The sequence below is a fragment of the Vulpes lagopus genome, chromosome 10, assembly GCF_018345385.1.
Source record: "Vulpes lagopus strain Blue_001 chromosome 10, ASM1834538v1, whole genome shotgun sequence".
In the NCBI taxonomy this organism is placed as follows: Eukaryota; Metazoa; Chordata; class Mammalia; order Carnivora; family Canidae; genus Vulpes; species Vulpes lagopus.
The window spans coordinates 59,217,861-59,235,674 of record NC_054833.1 but is presented as its reverse complement, the minus strand read 5'-3'; the positions used below and the strand labels follow the sequence as shown (position 1 = coordinate 59,235,674).

Here is a 17,814-nt window from a genome sequence, read left to right as displayed (position 1 = left end):
ACTCAGGGAGTGGGGGAGCCACCTGCCCCACCAAAACCTGCCTGTCAAAGCCTAGTCACTTAATTCCCAAGGGTGTCCACGGCCAGCACGGTGCTGAGCTTTGTGTTGAGCTCACCTCTGCAGGGGCAAGTGGGGTGGTCACGGTACCCCCAGCTGGTGTCTGCAGCCGCAGAGCCAAGGTGAGACTCAGCACCAGTCAGAGCTCAGCACCAGTCTCACGGGCCTTGTCTCTGAGGTCGGACCTGAGTCCGGCCGCTGGGGCAGCACAGGAGTCCAGCTCCCCCCAAGTCCTACCCTTTCCCTGAGTTAGGTCCTCGTAATTGGAATTTTCTGGCCCAGTCATAGGGCAGAGAGAGGCACTGGCTGACACTTGGTGGAGTCAGGGCCCGGAGGCTGTGTCTTCCCAGCAGCTCGGCCTGCGTTCCCTGCCTCCCTCCCAAGCCAGCCGTTTCTGCTTTTCGTTCCTGTTAAACCAGTCCAACCCCCACTGCATCATAAGCCCTCTGAGGAGTGCATCAGGACACTTTTAACTGCCAAGAACAAAACCCAATCCGGTCTGGCTTAAGCCCACGGCTAGCCCATGGTGCCCGAACGGCCCATCTGGCTTTAGGCCCCTCGGGGTGCAGGGACTCCAGCAGGGGCAGGGAGACTGGTCTCTGCCCCTCTGATAACGATGCCCTGTGTCTCTGCAGCCTCCCCTGTTGGGAACCCCAGAGAAAAAAAGGCAACTTCTTCACCCAGCTTCCAGCAGCATCTGAGCACCAAGCCTCCTTGCTCCACCCACGTCATCTACCTGTCCTTGAAGCAATTCTGCTGGCAGAGGGAGGCAAAGGGATGCAATGATTGGAGGGGGAGGCCTGGGGTCAGTTCCAGGGGGACTGGCGATGGGGCATGGGGAAGCCATGAAGGCACCGCAAGATGCCCATCACGAGTCTTCATGTCAGAAACAGACAGAGACAGTGGAGCTCCGAGATGATGGATGACCAATGAGCCAGTCACTCCCTGGTGGCTTTGGGATTGTCTCTTCTGCTCTGATGCCCCAGTGGCAGGCTCTTGAGGGGTGAGAGGTGGAATGCGGGTCATGAAGTCCTGTGCAGAGATCATGGTCCTTAGCTTCTACATTTGCAGCCCTGTTCCTTCCATCTTGGACTCTGGCTTCCATGGGTCATGGTCACAGAATAGCTCTGCTATTGTCTTCCCTCTCATCTCCCTCCAACTGCCAAAGGATGAGGCCATACCACACTTTTCCAGAGCCTCGGAGCCCCTGGTCTTTTCTAGAAGCTGGAAAACCCTGAGGCTTCCCTGCTTAGCCTCAGAGCAGACCCTCTGAGCAGAGTAGTTGCTGGGATGGGGGGCTGATGGCCTCAGCTCACTTCCCCTTGCCTCTGCCAGCTTGAAGCCTTACCCCTATCTGAAGCCCTGCTAGGAAATGCCAGGTTTGAACGCTTTAGGTAAGGGGGTGTTTGGACACCCCGGGCTGAAAGGATCGCACATGATGAAATGGAAGAAAGTACACCTTTATTTCAGCCCCCACCCTCCCAGGACCCAACACCATGGCACATGGCCTGGCATCCACAGCACACAGTCCAGAAGATCCCAGTGAACAACAGCCCCACAAGGCAGCGAAACGGATCCCCCAGAGGGGGGTCCCCGGGGTCCACTGCAGGTGAGGATGGGGAGCAGGGCCCAGACCCCGAGGAGCAGCAGAGAAAAGGTGCCGAGTGAGCCCTGGGACATGATGGGGAGTCCCAGCTACAGGATCAAAGCAGCAGCTGCAGGAGGGCCCTGCTTTGGCCATCACCGGTCCTGGCTACAGAGCCGCCACACAGGCGGGGACAGCCCCCAGTGTGGGTCCTGGGGATGGACAGCCAGCAGAGGTAATGTAAACACATCTGAAGGTAGGGAGTGCCTGATGACCAAGCAGGTGCTCTCGGGGCTGGGGGGGGTGCCCGGGGCCCAGGAACGACAGGGGCTAGCAGGTGAAGAGGACTGGAGGGGGATGGGTAGCAGGGTCTAGGACCCTGACTGGGCCCAGGAAGGAAGGTTCCAGGGCAATGGCAGAGAGCTTCAGGGACCACAGGGAGGAAGTATGGGCCGAGAGAGGGGAGACGGGGCAGGGAAGGGAGCAATCTCTGCTCAGCTGAGACTGAGGTCTCCGGACAAGGCAGGGTTGAAGGTGGGAAGGGACCTGCTAAGCCCTGCTGCCTCCATGTTAACCTGGCCCCAACCAGGTTTGGGCCCCAGCTCCTCCTCCTCTGACAACTGTCCTGCCCCAGCCTGCCCACACTAGTCCTCTCACACATAATCCGGTAATCCCCGGGTCAACTCTGCCCTGAGGTTCCCTGAATCACAGGCCATCCTCACAGGTGGGACGGAAGGAGACAGAAAGGGTGGGAGTGGGGGATACTGGGAGGGCTGGTGGGGGGTGGCAGGGGGGCCGGGGAAGAGACAGGGGAGCGAGGGCTACAGCCACATTGTCAGGTCCAGCGCCAGAGAGGCAGTCTGTCCCCCATCCCTGGGACCAAAGTACAGAGAAAGTCTGAAGGGAGATATTTAAGAACGTACATAATTAAAAAACAAACAAACAAAAACCATGTGCGCACACGCATGCGCACCTGCATGTGCATCAGGGTTTTTTTTTTTAAGCCTTGAACTCATCATCTCCAGACTTGGTTAAAATGTTTTGTAATTGAGCTAAATTACTCACTCTAGCAGCACCACCTCAAGTAACCAGAACCTACAAGTGCTGGGGTTTTAGAGTTCTTCTACATTCGTTCTCAGCCTTTAGGGAGGAAGGGGGGAGGTGCTACGGAGCTGGAGGATCTCACAGCCAGGCAGGAGCATCGCCAGGAGCCCGACCGCAGCTATGCCGCTGGGGAGTCCTGAGCTCAGATGCCCACAGGCACCAGACAGAAGGACTGACGTTTAGAAAATCTTGGGGCGTGGGGCACCTGGGGAGCTCAGTGGCTCAGGGCCTTTGGCCCAGGGCATGACCCCGGGGTCCTGGGATCAGTCCTGCATCGAGCTCCCCGCAGGGAGCCTGCTTCTCCCTCTGCCTGTCTCTGCCGCTCTCTGGGTTTCTCATGAATAAATAATACAGTCTTTAAGAAAAGAAAGAAAGAAAATCTTGGGGTCCTGGAGCCTCGGGGAGGGGCAGGGACCATGAGAACAGAAGAGTGAAGCCCTAACACTTCTAAATATTAGCTCAAAACAAGAAACAAAAAACTGCCCCAGAGACCAAGTAAAAGGAGTCTCAGGGCTAGAGTCTAGCCTGGTGTTTAATGAAATCTTAGAGATTCTCAGGATCACTTAGTGACACGATTCACAAATGTTCGGCAGGTGAGTGCTTGGAGGGGACTCGTTAAAATGCAGATTCTGATTCAAGTCAGGTCAGGGCCTGAGACTCTGCATATCTAACAAGCTCCCAGGTGAGGTCGCTGCTACTGGCTCCCAACCATGCTCCACCTGCCGAGGATCAGGTTCATCTTTACACCTAGAACCTGTCTCAGACTGCTCCATCCCTGGCCAACAATGTTGCCGGTTCTGCTTGGAGACCTCCAGGGACTGGACGCTCACTACCTCAAGCAGCCCTCTGGTTGGTTGCGGCTAACTTTCCAGGGTCTTAAGCCATGGGGAAGGGCACCCCGAGTTAGCCGTGCCAAGGCTCAGGCTCTGGAACATCACTTCCACAAAAGAAACTTCAGGTGGACGGGCAGGGTGGGGGCAGGTTGGGGTTGTTAATGCGTGCTGGAAAGATCTAAGTAGAAGGGATGCTCAGCGATACCCAGTTAAGCAGTGAATGTTCTGGTTAGCAGAGTTTTGGAGCAGCCAATTTGCCTTCCTTTCCCCCAAGCCTTGAAGCCAGCTTTTCTCTGCACTTGAGCAAGTCGCGATGGGAGCAGTGTCTGACAGGCGGGGACGGACTACGGTGGAAGCTAGACAGAGGCTCATCCTTAGGCCATGTGACAGCCCTGCGCTGGAAGGGTCTCCTCCACTGCCTCTGGGGTTGGGGCCAATCCCAGACACCCCATCCCTGGGGTCTTGGGAGGCGCTGGACAGTGGAAAATCCCCACCCCAATCTCTCCTGATGGGTTCAGAGACCCTGGGGCTGGAGGCCCCGAGCCCAGTGCCCCATATCCCCAGGCCAACTCTGCTGAAGCAGCTGTCAGAGCAGGGGAGCATGGAAACCACACAGGCCACTCCTCAGTTCGCCCTGGAGGGGGAACCCAAGCACAGAGAGTGCACGAGACTTTTCCCAAGGTCACACAGCAGATTTGCAGCCAGCACCTGTAAAGGCCCGGAATCCTTTGAGGCAGAGCTGGCTAGAAGCCACTGGTGTCAGCCAGACTTTTGGTCACCTATAGCAGCAACTTTCAGGAAGAGGACCTTCCAGTACCCTGAGAGAGAGAGGAGTGTCTCAGAGGGAAATCGTGGAAAGGGGTCATGGGGGTTCCCCTAGGAAGGAGAGGGTCATGGATCAAAGTTTCTTCTAGGAAGGTAGAGACCTCTAGAGACAGCATTCATCTTGTCCTCTGATGAGTGGTGCTCCCTAGAGTTCTTATCTCTTGTGTCTCTTGCAGTCTGTGCAGCCTGGCAAGGAGGCCTGGTTAACACAGGGTAGGGGTGGCCGGAGGAGAGGTCTTGGGTCACCTTTATAGGGGTTCTCAAGTCTAGATTCCTGGACCACTCCGGACCTACTGAGCCAGAATCCCTGCAGCTGGTACTTCACTGGGTTTAGGAAAATCCCTGGGTTTAGGAACGAGCCTAGGCTCACTCCTCACACAGGGATAGGGACCTCCGACTTGGGTGGGAAGTTCAGCAGGTAGGGCTAGGCCCTAAGGCTGGGGAAGAGGTGCCTGTTCCCCAGAAAGCATCTCCCATTGATGGGGAGCCCATTCCCCCAACTCTGGAGTTCGAGGGGGGACAGGCAGCGGGCCTTGTGAGCAGAGGGGCAGCACCTGCTCCAGCTGGGCCTCACTTTCCAGAGAACTGGCCCGGCCTTGCCTTCTCCAGCTTCTGGCGCCGATCAAGAGGGATCTCCTGCAGACTGATGCCGTGGTTGCTGGCACTGCGGGAGAGAGGGCGAGGGCGGTGGCTTCAGAGATGGAGAGTGGGGAGGGGGAAAGGAGGAGAGGGGCGGGGGAGGGGAGACTCGCACCCAGCTGGAGCCGGGGAGAAGGCTGGCACCTCACCCTGGTTGCAGGTCGGGCGGTTTGGGGATGGGTTTGTTGAAGCCACGTCTGCCCACCAGCCAGTACGTGTCTTCGGCGCCCTTGCCCTGGGGGAACACGGGGAGGGGAGCACTTAGGCTGCTGGGGTACAGGCAGGAGGATGTCCAGGGACCCCAAGGTCCTTCGCGTGTCGTCCCCCCCCCCCCCCCCCGCGCCTATAGCCTCACCTTCAGCTCCGTGCGGCCACGCACCTCCGTCTGGAAGCCCTCGTCCAGAGCGCGCAGAATCCGCACGGTGCTCATGTTCACGTGGATTCGGTAAGCTGGAACAATAAGGGAGGGGGATTTCTGAGACTCCCCTCCTGTGTCCCCCGCCCCAGGGCCATCGCCCCCTTTGCTCAGTGAATCCCCCCCAGCCCCCCCAGCCCCACTCCACTCACGCAGCCCCGTGGACTCCATGCGCGAGGCGGTGTTGACCGTGTCCCCAAATAGGCAGTACCGTGGCATGGTGAGGCCCACCACGCCGGCCACGCATGGGCCTGCAGAGACACGCAGGGTTGGTGGCCGTGCAGGCTGCCAGGTGGCACCCAGCACCTCGGGGGTCGCTGGCACCCCATGTTCTCCACCAGCTCCCCAAGGCCATGCTCTCAATCACAACGGGGTGCCCTGGATGCGAGGGCGGCTTCAAGACAAGCCCTCTCTGCCCCCCCCCCAGGGGGTTTACGTCCTGTCTGAGACACGTGGAGCGGGGCCCCAGTGGGGGAGATGGGTGCAGAGTCCTCTAGGTACCCGAGTGCAGGCCAATACGGATGCGCACGGGCACTTCGGGCATGTGACGCATTCGGAAGGAGCCCACGGCGCTGAGGATGTCCAGGGCCATGTTGGCGATCTCCGCGGCATGTCGCTGCCCGTTCCGCTGCGGCAGCCCCGAGGCCACCATGTAGGCGTCCCCGATTGTCTCCACCTGTGGGAAGGGGTAGTGTGGATTCAGTACTGAGCACCCCTCTCCCCCCAAGCGATTGTCCCTGGTCAGGGGTTAGTGCAGAGATCCTGGGGAGGCTTCCGATCCTGGAGGGCTGGACTGGGGTCTGGGGCAAATGAAGGAGGGGGGCCAAAGACTGGGGCAGGTGTGCTGGGAACTGGGGAAGCCAAAGGAGGCCTTGCCCCCTGCACAGTCCACCTTGTAGACGTCGTGGGAGCCGATGATGGCGTCGAAGAGGGTGTAGAGATCGTTGAGCAGATCCACCACCTCAATGGGCTCACTCATGGCTGAGATGGTCGTGAAGCCCACAATGTCACTGAAGTACAGTGTCACCTCCTCAAAATACTCGGGCTCCACCGGTGTCCCCATCTTCAGGGCCTCGGCCACAGAACTAGGGATGGCGGGAGGCGGGGTTACCCCAGACCAGCTGCATTCCAGCTGCCCTCCCCTCTACCCCTGCCCCCCTCCCCACGGGCACTGGGCACGCACGGAGGCAGCATCTGCGTGAGTAGCCTGTCGGTCTTCTGCTTTTCCAGCTCCAGCTCCTCCGTACGCTCCCGGATCAGGTCCTCTAGGTTACTGGAGTACTGCTCCAACATCCTCAGCATCGAGTCAATGATGTTGGTTTTCCGGCCCTTGTTGATGCTTTTAAACTAGTTGGAGGAGGAAGCTGGTGGGACTTGGGCTGCCCTTGAGAGCGGCTGTATTAGGCCTGAACCTCCCCTTCCTCCATCACTTTTGACTCATCACCTGCCCCCTACTCCGGGGATAATGTTTTCACACATTATCAGGAGGCATATGGGAAATGAGGGTTCCCAGAGGTCAGCTGCTCTCAGCTAGTCATTGACAGGGTGCTGGAACCAGCCCAGCCTTTGGATTCCCAGGCCAAAGGTCTTTCTGCCACACTGTGCTAAGCAATTCAAATGTCATTTGAATTGAATTAAAATTTCTCCCACCCAGAACTCAGTCTCGCACTCCAAAGGCCTCCACAGCCTCTGTTCTAGCTCTGCCCCCACCTAAACCCAGTCTTCAGACTACCCCTTGGAGAGCAGAGATCCTGATATCCTGCCTTCCTGAAGCTTCCCCAGGTGGCCAACAGGTGGCCAGCCCAGTCCCTGCCCAGTCCCAGCCCCTGACCTGGTCGAAGATGTGGCCCAAGGAGGGCCGAAGATCAGGGTGCTCTGCCCAACACTGCTTCATCAGCTGAATGCACTCCACAGGTGCCTGGTCCATGGACACAGAGGGCCGGCACAGTGGAGGGGGGCTCCGCACCCTCTCCACCACTTCTGGAGGCATAAAGGGACCGAGAGGAGCCACCTGACTCTGGCCTGATGGCTGAAGCCCAAGATGGGGGGACTCTACTGGGGTTCTTTAAATCAGAACTCCAGTGGGTGGAGGAGTGCAGTGAGGGAGGGGTTGCTGGAGCCACAAGAGGACCCTGAATCCCGGGGGGCGGGGCAGGGGGCAGGTAAGAGATGACAGGGGGAGCCTAACATCCATTGCACATAGAAGAGGGAGGGTGAGGGTGATCAAGGAGCTTGCTGACTCTCATAGATGGTAAGTAATATGGATTTGAACCAGACCGGAATGCTCTTCACCCCTTTCCCACAATACTGCTGCCCTGCTGGGGATTTGAAGGAGCAGGTTGGATCCTGGATGAGGACAGAGGCCACCAGTGAAGTCTGGGCGCCTTAGAGCCACCTGTGACCATCCCTATGCTGGGCTCTCCACTGTTCTGACCCCTCAGACCCACATAGGGGTGGCCCAGGCTCAGCTCTGGGCTTCTGGGAAAGAGGCTGGCTCCCCCCAGGCTCTAACAGCAGGCTGACTTTCTGTGCGCACCGCAAGGCCCCGGCGGGGGTGCGGGGGGGTGGGGGGGTGGCGGCGTACCCTCGGGAGTGAGCTCCAGCATGGCATAGGGGGCGCTGCGACACACGACCTCCTGCATGATGATGCCCAGGCTGAAGACGTCGCCGGGCAGCGTTCCGCGGCGCTCCAGGGCTGGGTCCCGAAGCAGCTCCGGGGCTGTCCATAGCTGGTCTGGGGGCGGCGGGGGGGGAAGGGGGGGAAGGGGCGTGGGCATGAGGAGGACCTCGGGGGAGAGGGGCGCTGGGGACAGACCCCCATCCTAACCGGAAAGGCCAGGCTCGCACCCACTCACCAACTCCCAGCCTGAGTCTGGCCCCGCTGCCTGCAGCTACCCCCAGGAGGGACTATGGGAAAACCAACACGGGTCTCAGAGAAGGTGAGCCCCCCCCCCCCATCACAGAGCCCACCCTTCCTCTCCCCAAAGTCACAAGACCTTTTCGTGGCAGGGCTGTGGAATGGGGCGGGGGCTGGAAATGACGGGAATCCCAGGGGCTTTGCGTCCCCTCAGGAGGCAGCCCAGGAATCTTACCCTCCGCGCTGGGAGGCTCCAGTAACACCCTTTGAGCTTCCATAAGTCGCGCGTGGCCGTGGTCCGTGACCTTAAGCACGAACCTCCCGTCCACCACGCAGTTCCGCGACTTCAGGCGCCCGTGGGCCACGCCTCGATGGTGCAGATACCTCATTCCCTGGGGCGGTGGGAGAAGAGGCAGCCTCAGCCCCGTGGTTCCCGGCCCTGTCCTCCCCGCCACCCCCGCACCCCCTTACCCCGCACCTTGATGAGGTCCAGCAGGAGGGAGGACTTGAACATCCAGTCCAGCTTAATGTCCCTTTGGGCGAGGAGGTCGTGGAGGGAGCCCCGGGCACAGTGCTCTGAGACCACGGCCAGAACGCCTGCCCCCGCGGCCGAGCCACCAGCTCCCCCGCTGCCGAGGAAGAGCCCCAGGTAGAGCACCACGTTCTCATGCCGGAGCTCCCGGAGCTGGGAGGGAGAAAGTGAACGGGCCTTTTCTGCCCTGGAAGCAATGTGGGAAGGAGACCTGTTATGCAGGCCTGTTTCTGGGTGTCCCAGCTGGGAAGATGGCAGAAGAATGACCAGTGGAAAGATCCGTGGGGATTTCTTCCACAGATGGCCTCTCTCTGCAGAAGGCACTAGTCGGTCAAAGGCCAGCTGTTCGGGTACTGAGTATGGTTTAGTTTCAAGTTAGGGCTGAAAAGACAACCTTGCACGGGGAGCCAGGACCCAGGCAGGTTCTGATGGTTTAGCTGTAAGACTTTGAACTGCCTGGCTTTAGGAAAAAACACCGCAGGCAGAAGCCCCTGGCACCACGACCCTCCCCTCCTTGAAGAGAGAACCAGGAAGAGGCCGCACCACCACTTTCAGAGAACACCAGAGGGGCATCTGGGTGACTCAGTGGTTGAACATCTGCCTTTGGCTCACGATCCTAGGGTCCCACATCAGGCTCCCCACAGGGAGTCTGCTTCTCCTTCTGCCTATGTCTCTGCGTCTCTCTCTGTCTCTCATGAATAAATAAATAAAATCTTAAAAAAAAATACACATACACACAAAAAACCCAAAGAACACCAGAAATGGCTGTGCTGGTGACAGCTCAGGGCTGTTTTGCCTGGTCCTGTCACTGTGTCAAGTATGTCTGAGACTCCCCACCTACCCAGGTTAGGGAGGCAGGGACTGAGCAGTCAAGCTGTGGCCCCAGAGAAGGACAGGGGCCCTCACAATCTGGGCATGCTAGGAAAACAGGGGTTCATGGGTGATGGCTGTCCTTTCTGATTTTCTTTTGGTCCAGTAAGACAAGACCTTTCATCTGAGATGCCTGCCATTAAATGGTAATTTAGCTTGTTGACCCTAAGTCATTCTGCAGCCATGGCCAAAAGCTTCTGTGGAGACGTCAGGGAAGGAGGCCAGGTCGAGGCTGCATGATGTAAGGGGGGCATTACGGAGAAAGGACTAGAATACAGTCTACAGCCTGCTTGCCAGCTTTCCACCTCACTCAGTTTGCATTAACTAGGCCATTCTGCACAAGTGGCTCAACAAAACTGGAAAGCCCTTATTGTCTCACTCAACAAACATTCATTAGGTCTCTCTAGTCTGTTCCAGATACTGTGCTGCGTGCCAAAAATGCAATGATGGGGCAGGGGGAACCCTCACTTAGCTCACAGTCCAGTGAGGGAGGCAGATAAGAAATGAACTAGAAGAACACCTGGGTGGCTCAGTTGGTTAAACGGCCAACTCTTGATTTCAGCTCCCGTCATGATCTCAGGGTCGAGGGACTGAGCCCCGTGTGGGGCTCCACAATCAGTACAGAGTCTGCTTGAGATTCTCTCCCTCTGCCTCTCCCCTGCTCATGTTATCTTTCTCTAAATAAATTAATTAATCTTAAAAAAAAAAAAAAACATGCAAGGGCAGCTCTGGTGGCTCAGCGGTTTAGTGCCGCCCAGGGCTTGATCCTGGAGACCTGGGATCAAGTCCCACATCAGGCTCCCTGCATAGAGCCTGCTTCTCCCTCTGCCTGTGTCTCTGCCTCTCTTTCTCTCTCTGTGTCTCTCATGAATAAATAAATAAGATCTTAAAAAAAAAAACATGCAAGCACACATTGAACATATCATGACAAGCACACCACAGGAAAGAGCTAGCATATGAGAGAGCGGAATGGGAAATCTGCTTTTGAGAGGAGGGGACACCTCCACTGAGACCTCTTGGTCTCTCCCACATTGGGGTCTACCTCTGTAGGGTAGGGCAAAGAGAGGGCAGGGAGGTTAGGAAATGATGCCCACCCCACACCCCAGCCCAGGCCCACCCTCACCTTGGAGAAGGCCATCTTGGTTGCTGGGCGGATGGCTATGTGCTGGTCCCCGGGGAATTTCTTCAGCCAAACCCAGTCTCCCTGGAGTAGAGATGAGAGCAGTGAACTCAGTTTCTTAAAACCCCACCAGGCAAGGAGCCCTAGGGCCCCTACATTTTCACTTGCCCACTGCCCCAGAACATATCTTCCCTGTGACACAGAGCATCAGGGGCAAGAGGTCTGAGGTCTGCCAGCCCACTTCACAGCTAGCCAGGAGGGAGGGAGTCCACCCTTGCAGGGGTGTCCTCACCACCCCAGATGCACTCACCAACAGCCTTATTAAGCAAGCCATTGCTACCACAAATGTCACTGAAATCACAGCTCTTGGCACCATCTGTTGCCACGAGAGAGCACTGTGCTGGGAGTCAGGAGTCTGGGCTTTTTATTACAAACTGCAAAGTATAGGCAGCTTCCCTCCAAGCTCTGAGCCTCCCTATCCTTAGCTGTCAGTCGGGCTGGTGGGCTGGTTCACGGGGACACAGCCCCAGCAGTCCCACTGGGCCCCACGCTCAGAAGCGCCTGTGTTTGGTTCACCCATCTGCATTGTCACCCTGGATGAACAAGGAACCCTTCACTTTAATTCTGCCTTAGGCTTTGCGACCTATGTAGCCAGCCTCGTCTGCCAGTGAGGGATTTGGACTAGAGGGGAATCCTGGTGGTTAGGTATTGACTCCCTAAAGAGCATTTGGAAATAAATATGAGACATTCTTAATCGGGAACTGTGTTTAGCGGACAGGACAAGAGACGCTATCCATTCCTGAAGGCACAGGGTAGTCCCTTATGGAGGAGTAACAGCTTGCCCCAAATGACAATAGTGCTCCCCTGAGAAGCAGCTGGCAGTGGCCTCTAGGTGACAGGGCGGGAGCCTCTGCGTTCTCTGACACTCGGGAGCTCTAAATATCCACCGACTCTTGATTAGCTGAGCTCCCTCTGACTCTGTTCACAATTTTGCCCACATCCCACCACATTCAGATCAGCTGACCCATAGTTGAGATCCTAACGCCCTTTTATGACTTTCTTTTCTCCCCTCTAAGGCTTGCTGTTCCTGAATCTGAGCTGAACTGGGTGGAAATGCTGGATGGGGCTCTTGAGTGGGAGATAACCCCATCTGGAAACTTCCCATCCTGAATAATCCATGCCCTAGAAATGTCCTCTTTGTGACCATGAGGCCACATCCCAGATGCTGCTCTGCCCCAAACTTTCCAGGGAGGCCTGTGTCCTCTGGTAACCTGAAATCTTGGATGACTGAGGGGACAGGGACAGGGGATCCCAACAGGGCAGGGGATGGCTTCAGTGGCCACACCAGGCTGCATGGTCCCAGTACACACACCCCCACCAGTCAGGCCTCCAGCTTCTGAGCCACTGTGATTGGCCTTCAAGGAGCTCTCATCTGGATAAAGGCTAAGGCATAATTTTGGGGCAGGAAGGAATCTCAGATGCTCCCCATTGGGGAACCCATGACCTCTCCCTAAAGCCCATTCTGGACTCCTATCACCATTTCCTGGAGCCTGCAGGATATGATACAAGTCCAGGAATAGAGCTGGGCCTGGCTAGGAGTAAGACTCACTTCAAAGAGGCCAATGTTGGAGTTATCCAAGGGCTGGCTGGGGACGCTGCGAATGTCTGATGTACTGCGGGCGGCTAGACTCGAGCGACTTCCCTGGACCACCTGGAGGGTAGAGGCCAATCAGTGGAAAGAGTCAAAGTATACTGTGGGGTCAAGTCATAGGTTGAGGTCAGCCTGAGTTCTGATGGTTACAGAGGGGAAGGGGAAGAAATCTCAATTTAGGAAAGTGATAATGATATTACCTCCTCATAGCACTGCACTTTACAGTTTACAAAGCTAACAAGTAGCTTTTCTTGGAAAAGCTAGAAACTGCCCCAGGAAAGCAGTGGGGACAGGGGCTCTTACTCTCACTGCACACCCCCAGAGCTCAGACCTGAGATGGAACCAGGGCAGGAAGCAGGCCTTCCCAGGTGGGGGCTAGGGTGAGGGCTGGCCCAGGCAGGGGAGCAGATATACAGGGAACACTTGGAGACCTGGCTCCCTGCTGTCCCACCTTTCGCGTGCTGCCCCCATGCGGGTGGAGAAAGGTGACATCGTCCAGAGTCAGGATGATCTTGTTGGGGCCAGAGACCATTTGGATGTGAAGTAGCCGATGTCTGGTAGAGGGAAAGGGCATTAGCGAGGAAGCTGGCAGAGGATCACGTTGGTTCAGGGGAGACCAGCTGTCCCCAAACCAAACATCCTCTGGTCTGCCTGCCTTTTGGGGCAGACCCCAATCCTCCCTTTTTCTACTCTTGAGTGGGTCCAGCCTGCTGTCTTTGCTGCACAGATGCAATTCTGGAAGGTGGGGAGCTAAGCTCACCTCCTACTTACCTCACTCCCATACTCACCTCAAATAATGGGCCAGGAACGCCCCAGTCAGCCCCATCCCAACCACCAGGAGGAAGCCGAGAAAGACAAGGCCGGGCTCCACTCCTGCAGAGGCAGTGAGAGGAGGGACACTGAGGATGGTGGCCTGAGGGAGGCACCCTCTCTATGGAGGTTGCAGTCATGTCAGATGGCGGATGCTCTAGGGAAGGTGGATGGAAGCCCAGGACCAGGTCTGGGGAAAGGCCATGGATTCTGCAAAGGGGAGATGCTAGAAAGGTTCCAAGAGGGCATTGGGCGGGGGGGGGGGGGGGGGGGGGGGGGGGGGGGTGGCAAGGGAGAGGTTCTGCACAAGCCAGGGGTGTGAGAAGGCTCTGGAAGGAGTTACAGGATGAGAGTTGACTGTCTTTCACCACTTTGTGGAGGGTCTGTGTTGACTGTGACTGTCCCAGGGCAGGCATTGGAAAATGGGGTGGGGGTGGCACTGGGGTGCTCGCCCTCACCTCCGTTGCAGATGACACCTGGCTCGAACCAGCATGAGGGATCGGACCCAGGTGTTCCTCCCCCTCTAGGGAAATGCACGGGGGTCCCAGCTGAGAGGAGGGAGCCCCGGGTGGGGTCCAGCATGTATGTGGTGAAGAGCTGGTCCCCCGCCGCGTCCGTGTCCAGCAGCACAAACGGTGGCTCCTGGGCTCCTCCCAGGGCCCCACAGAAGCCGGGGACCTGGGCATCCGGGATGTGGTGGGCTACCGCGGCTCCTGACACCCAGCCGCCCCCTGCGGCCGCCCGTGCCTGTGCGACGCCCCCCGCCAGCAGGAGGACCGCGTCGTAGATGGTGCCGAAGAGCGGGGACACCTGCGCCAGGACAGCAGGGACTCAGGGCCCGGGCTCTCCGCCCACCTCCTGGCTTCTCATGGCTCTTTTCAAGCCCTCAAGGCCCGAGGGTATAGACTGTTCACACTTCTGGGGTGCTTCCCTGTGTCCCTCAGTGGAGGCAACCTCCTCTCTCTCTCCCCATTGGCTCGCTCGCTTTCCCTCTCTCCTCATTGGTTCTCTCTCTCTCTCTGTTTCTCTCTCTCTCTCTCTCTCTCTCCTTCTCCTCCTCCTCCCCATTGGCTCACACTCTCCGCCCCCCAGCCCCCCATCGGCTTACTCCTCCCCTCCTTCATTGGCTCACTCTCTTCCCCTCTCTCTCTCTCCCTCTCTCTCTCTCTCTCTCTCTCTCATTCTCATTCTCTCTCTCTCCCCCTGGCTCTCTCCTCCTCTCTCCCCATTGGCCCACTCCTCTCTTCCTCTCTCCCCACTGGTGGCTCTCTCTCCTCTCCTCCTCTCTCCCCATTGGCTCTCTCCTCTTCCCTCTTACCCACCGACCTTCCTCTTTCCACTCTCTCGCCCCTGGTTATCCCTACTCTCCATCACCTGCAGCTCCTCTCTTCCCTTTCCAATTGGTCGTCCTGCTTGTAGTTTTAATATCATTACTTCTCATTCACCTAAAAGCCTCCTTTCCTATCTTTTGGTTGGCTTCCATTTTCTATTTTTCCTTCTTTTCTTTCCCCAAGGCTCTCACCCCATGTCATCAAGCTTATTTTTCCCAGTTTCCATCTCTCCCCAGTGCCAGGCACTGTGTAAAGTGGTAGGTAAGATAAAGTCCCTGTCCCAAGGAATCTTTCATCTAGTTAGGGAGACAGACAGGGAGGCTGAGGTAGTGCAAGGGGTGGGGACAGGGGGAGGAGGGAGGAAGAGGAGGAGAAGGCTTCTAGAAGTGACCATCCTTCAGAGGATGAGTCAGAATTATCTGGGGGAGAGGAGGGCCAGGGAAGAGTACACCCAGCAGTACAGAGGCAAAAGAGAAAGGCACATTTAGGAAACCCAAAGTTGCTCCATCTGGCTGAATGTCAGGGAAGGTGGAAGAGAGAGGAAGACCAAGAGACCTGGTAAACTGTGTGAAGACACCTGCTTCTATCCAGGACAAGAGAAGCCCCTGGGAGGCTCTGAACAGGGGTGTGGCAGAGTCAGATTTGCCAGATTTCTGAAGTTTGAACTGATTATTGGGTGGAGAAAGGCCCAGGACAGGTAAGCGTGGAAGCAGAGACTATTGGGGAGATGCTGCTTCAAGATTTTGATCAGAGGTGCTGTGTCCTGAACCAGGACAGTGTTGGGGGAATGGAGAAAGTGGACGGATTCAAATGACTTTTACAAAGTAAAACTGTCAGGACTTGACGTCTGGATGTAGGGGTTGGGGGGAAGGTGAGAAGAATCAAGGATGACTTCCTAGGGATCTCAGAAGGAGCCAGTAGCTGAGAACTGAAGATGCTTTTCACCACTTTCTCCACCCACCCCCCCATCCCATCTCACCACGTTCCTGACTCTTGTTCTCCCCTTCTTATTGACTAGTCCCATCCTTCTGCTACTGGCTCCCCCAAATCTTCCAGGAGGAGACTAGGGGTGTTGGTGGAGAATATTTCAACCTGCCTCGACTCACAGCACCTTTGGGGTGGTTAGTTTATTGCCCACTGACATCCAAACTCCCTTCCCTCTTAGTGCTTTCCAGCCCTTTCCCCTTTCTAGGAATTGTATGGAGTCAGACGGTCTGAACGGGGATTCTGGATTCTCAGGGGATCTCAGCTGGTTGTTTGGGTGTAAGCCGTGGATCTAAATGATTATGGAAACTCCTGGTTCCACCTAGGGACCTTTCTGCTCCTCACGAGATGGCAAGGCTGCCAAAAAGCTATTACCACTAGATGAAGCCCCAGAGGAAACCCCTCTACATGGGGTGTGGAGATTGGATCTGCATCCTTGCTCCTTCCTGTTCTGTATTACAGATCATGTGTGGCCATGGTGCTGGAAGTGGGTTTACTTTGAAGCGGACTGCAGTGTTGAGTTCATAGGGTCTAGTGACTGGAGCTGGGCTGGAGAGGTCTCATGTCTACACTCTAGAAGCAATCCCAACACACTAACATGGCCCGAGCAAGGTCAGAGCCTCTACTTTACCCAGAAAACGACAGAACAGGAGGGGCTGCTAGTTGGTCTCTCTCTCTACTGGTGCAGGGCTCCCGGCTCCCATTAGCTCCATCCTCCTCCCCCCTCTCCGGCATATCCTCCCCTCTGCCCTCCTCCCTGGTCCCTCTACCTGCTGCAGATCGAGGTCCGAGGGCAGCTCCTGGTGCTCCTGGGCCCTGCGCAGGCTGTCCATCACGCTGCCCCCTGGGGGACAGTGACGCGTCAGGATGAGCACCGCATCGTGGGCCCTCCGCAGCTGTGAGCTGTTGGCGAGCGCGGCCAAGGCCTCTGGGCCCGGGGACAAGGCGTAGTGCAGCGTGTCGAAGGGCAGGAAGACCAGGGAGCCATCGGCCAGGCCCAGCTCTTCCGCAGCCTGCAGCAGACAGCGCTGCTCCTCGCCGCCCAGCAGCACCGAGTGCATCACCATGATCACCGCTGCGGACCGTCGGACACTCGGGCTCACCGCCGGCCCCGCTGCCTGCCGGCGCCGCCCCCCCCCCCCCCCGCCCCCGCGCCCTGCAGGGGAGCCTACCTCTGACTCTGGGCCCGTCCTGGACCCTCCTCAGGGCCTCCCGGGCCCCAAACAGGTCTGAGGGCTCCATGGTGGTCACCAGCGCCACGGGCAGACCCCGGGCCCTGAGCGCGGCCGACAGCGCGCGCCCCGCCTCCACCCACAGGTCCTGGGGCGCGGTGATTAGGGCCACGCGCGCCCAGCGGAAGGCGCGGAGCAGGGCGTACAGAGCATCGGCCGCCGGCGTCCCGGCGGGGGCTGTGGTGCCCCCCGCCCGCGTCCCCGGGCAGCTCCAGGGCACCAGCGCCACCCCCGCCTCCTGGGCCAGTAGCTCGGCCGGCCGGCAGGCTGCGGGGTTCACCGGCCCCACGAGGCCCGAGACGCGGCCCAGCGCGGAGGACACGGCCCCCAGGGAGCCCGGCGTCCGGCAAGGCTCGGGCAGCAGCGTCACCTCGAAGCGGGGCCCGCCTTCCAGGGCTGCGTCGCGGTTCAGGCGGGCGGCGGCCAGGCGGGCGGCCAGGTCCGGGCGGGCGCGGGCGAAGATGGGGTCGCAGGCCCAGGGGCCCAGCACCCCGACGGTGAAGACGGCGGAGAGGGCGGAGGGCGGCAGGAGGAGCAGTAGCAGCAGGAGCCGGAGCCGGGGCTGGGGCCAGGGCGGGGCCCCGGGGATGCCGGGCGGGGACCGAGCCCACCGCGCGGGGCCGCAGAGACGGGGGTCGGGGAGCCCACCCGCCAGGAGGGCGCACGCGCTCATCGCCGGCTTCTGGGAGCAGAAGCGGGGTGCGATGAGCGGCGAGGCCCCCAGAACTCTCTCAGGGCCCTCTCTGCAACCCCCAGCTTCTCAAAGCCCAACTAACCCTGGAGGCCACTGCCATAGCCCCAGCTCTGGCTTGGACGACCCTCCGGGGGTTAAGGGCATGGCCTGGAAGCCCACTGCACCCCTCACCCCAAACCCCTGTTTCCTTTGCTTCCTGTTCCCTTCTCGCCTGCCCCTCCTCTCTCCTCAGAGCCAACAGGGGTCAGGGGAGACATGCCCACTCCCTCCGTACA

The 17,814-nt window shown here is 58.3% G+C and overlaps 1 protein-coding gene across 1 annotated transcript; it reads right to left on the bottom strand.

The window, feature by feature from the left end:
- Positions 1-4,950: 4,950 nt before the first annotated feature.
- On the bottom strand, positions 4,951-17,518 carry GUCY2D (guanylate cyclase 2D, retinal). Its single transcript, XM_041769897.1, has 18 exons — positions 16,786-17,518; positions 16,384-16,688; positions 13,757-14,108; positions 13,277-13,361; positions 12,940-13,042; positions 12,447-12,548; positions 10,841-10,921; positions 8,794-9,000; positions 8,551-8,707; positions 8,043-8,192; positions 7,290-7,438; positions 6,642-6,805; positions 6,351-6,543; positions 5,960-6,134; positions 5,611-5,709; positions 5,399-5,493; positions 5,193-5,278; positions 4,951-5,068 (listed from the first exon to the last, which is right to left on the bottom strand). Exons 1-18 carry the CDS (start codon positions 17,516-17,518, stop codon positions 4,975-4,977), a joined length of 3,330 nt encoding a protein of 1,109 aa, XP_041625831.1. The 3' UTR covers positions 4,951-4,974.
- Between the last annotated feature and the right edge of the window lie 296 nt (positions 17,519-17,814).

Excerpts from the sequence above, each read along its gene's own strand:
- GUCY2D (XM_041769897.1), bottom strand. The coding sequence starts at position 17,518 with ATGAGCGCGTGCGCCCTCCTGGCGGGTGGGCTCCCCGACCCCCGTCTC. Across the intron at positions 13,362-13,756 it reads AGGTGTCATCTGCAACGGAG|GAGTGGAGCCCGGCCTTGTC; the intron begins GTGAGGGCGAGC and ends CTGCCTCTGCAG. Across the intron at positions 12,549-12,939 it reads ATGGGGGCAGCACGCGAAAG|GTGGTCCAGGGAAGTCGCTC; the intron begins GTGGGACAGCAG and ends TCTACCCTCCAG.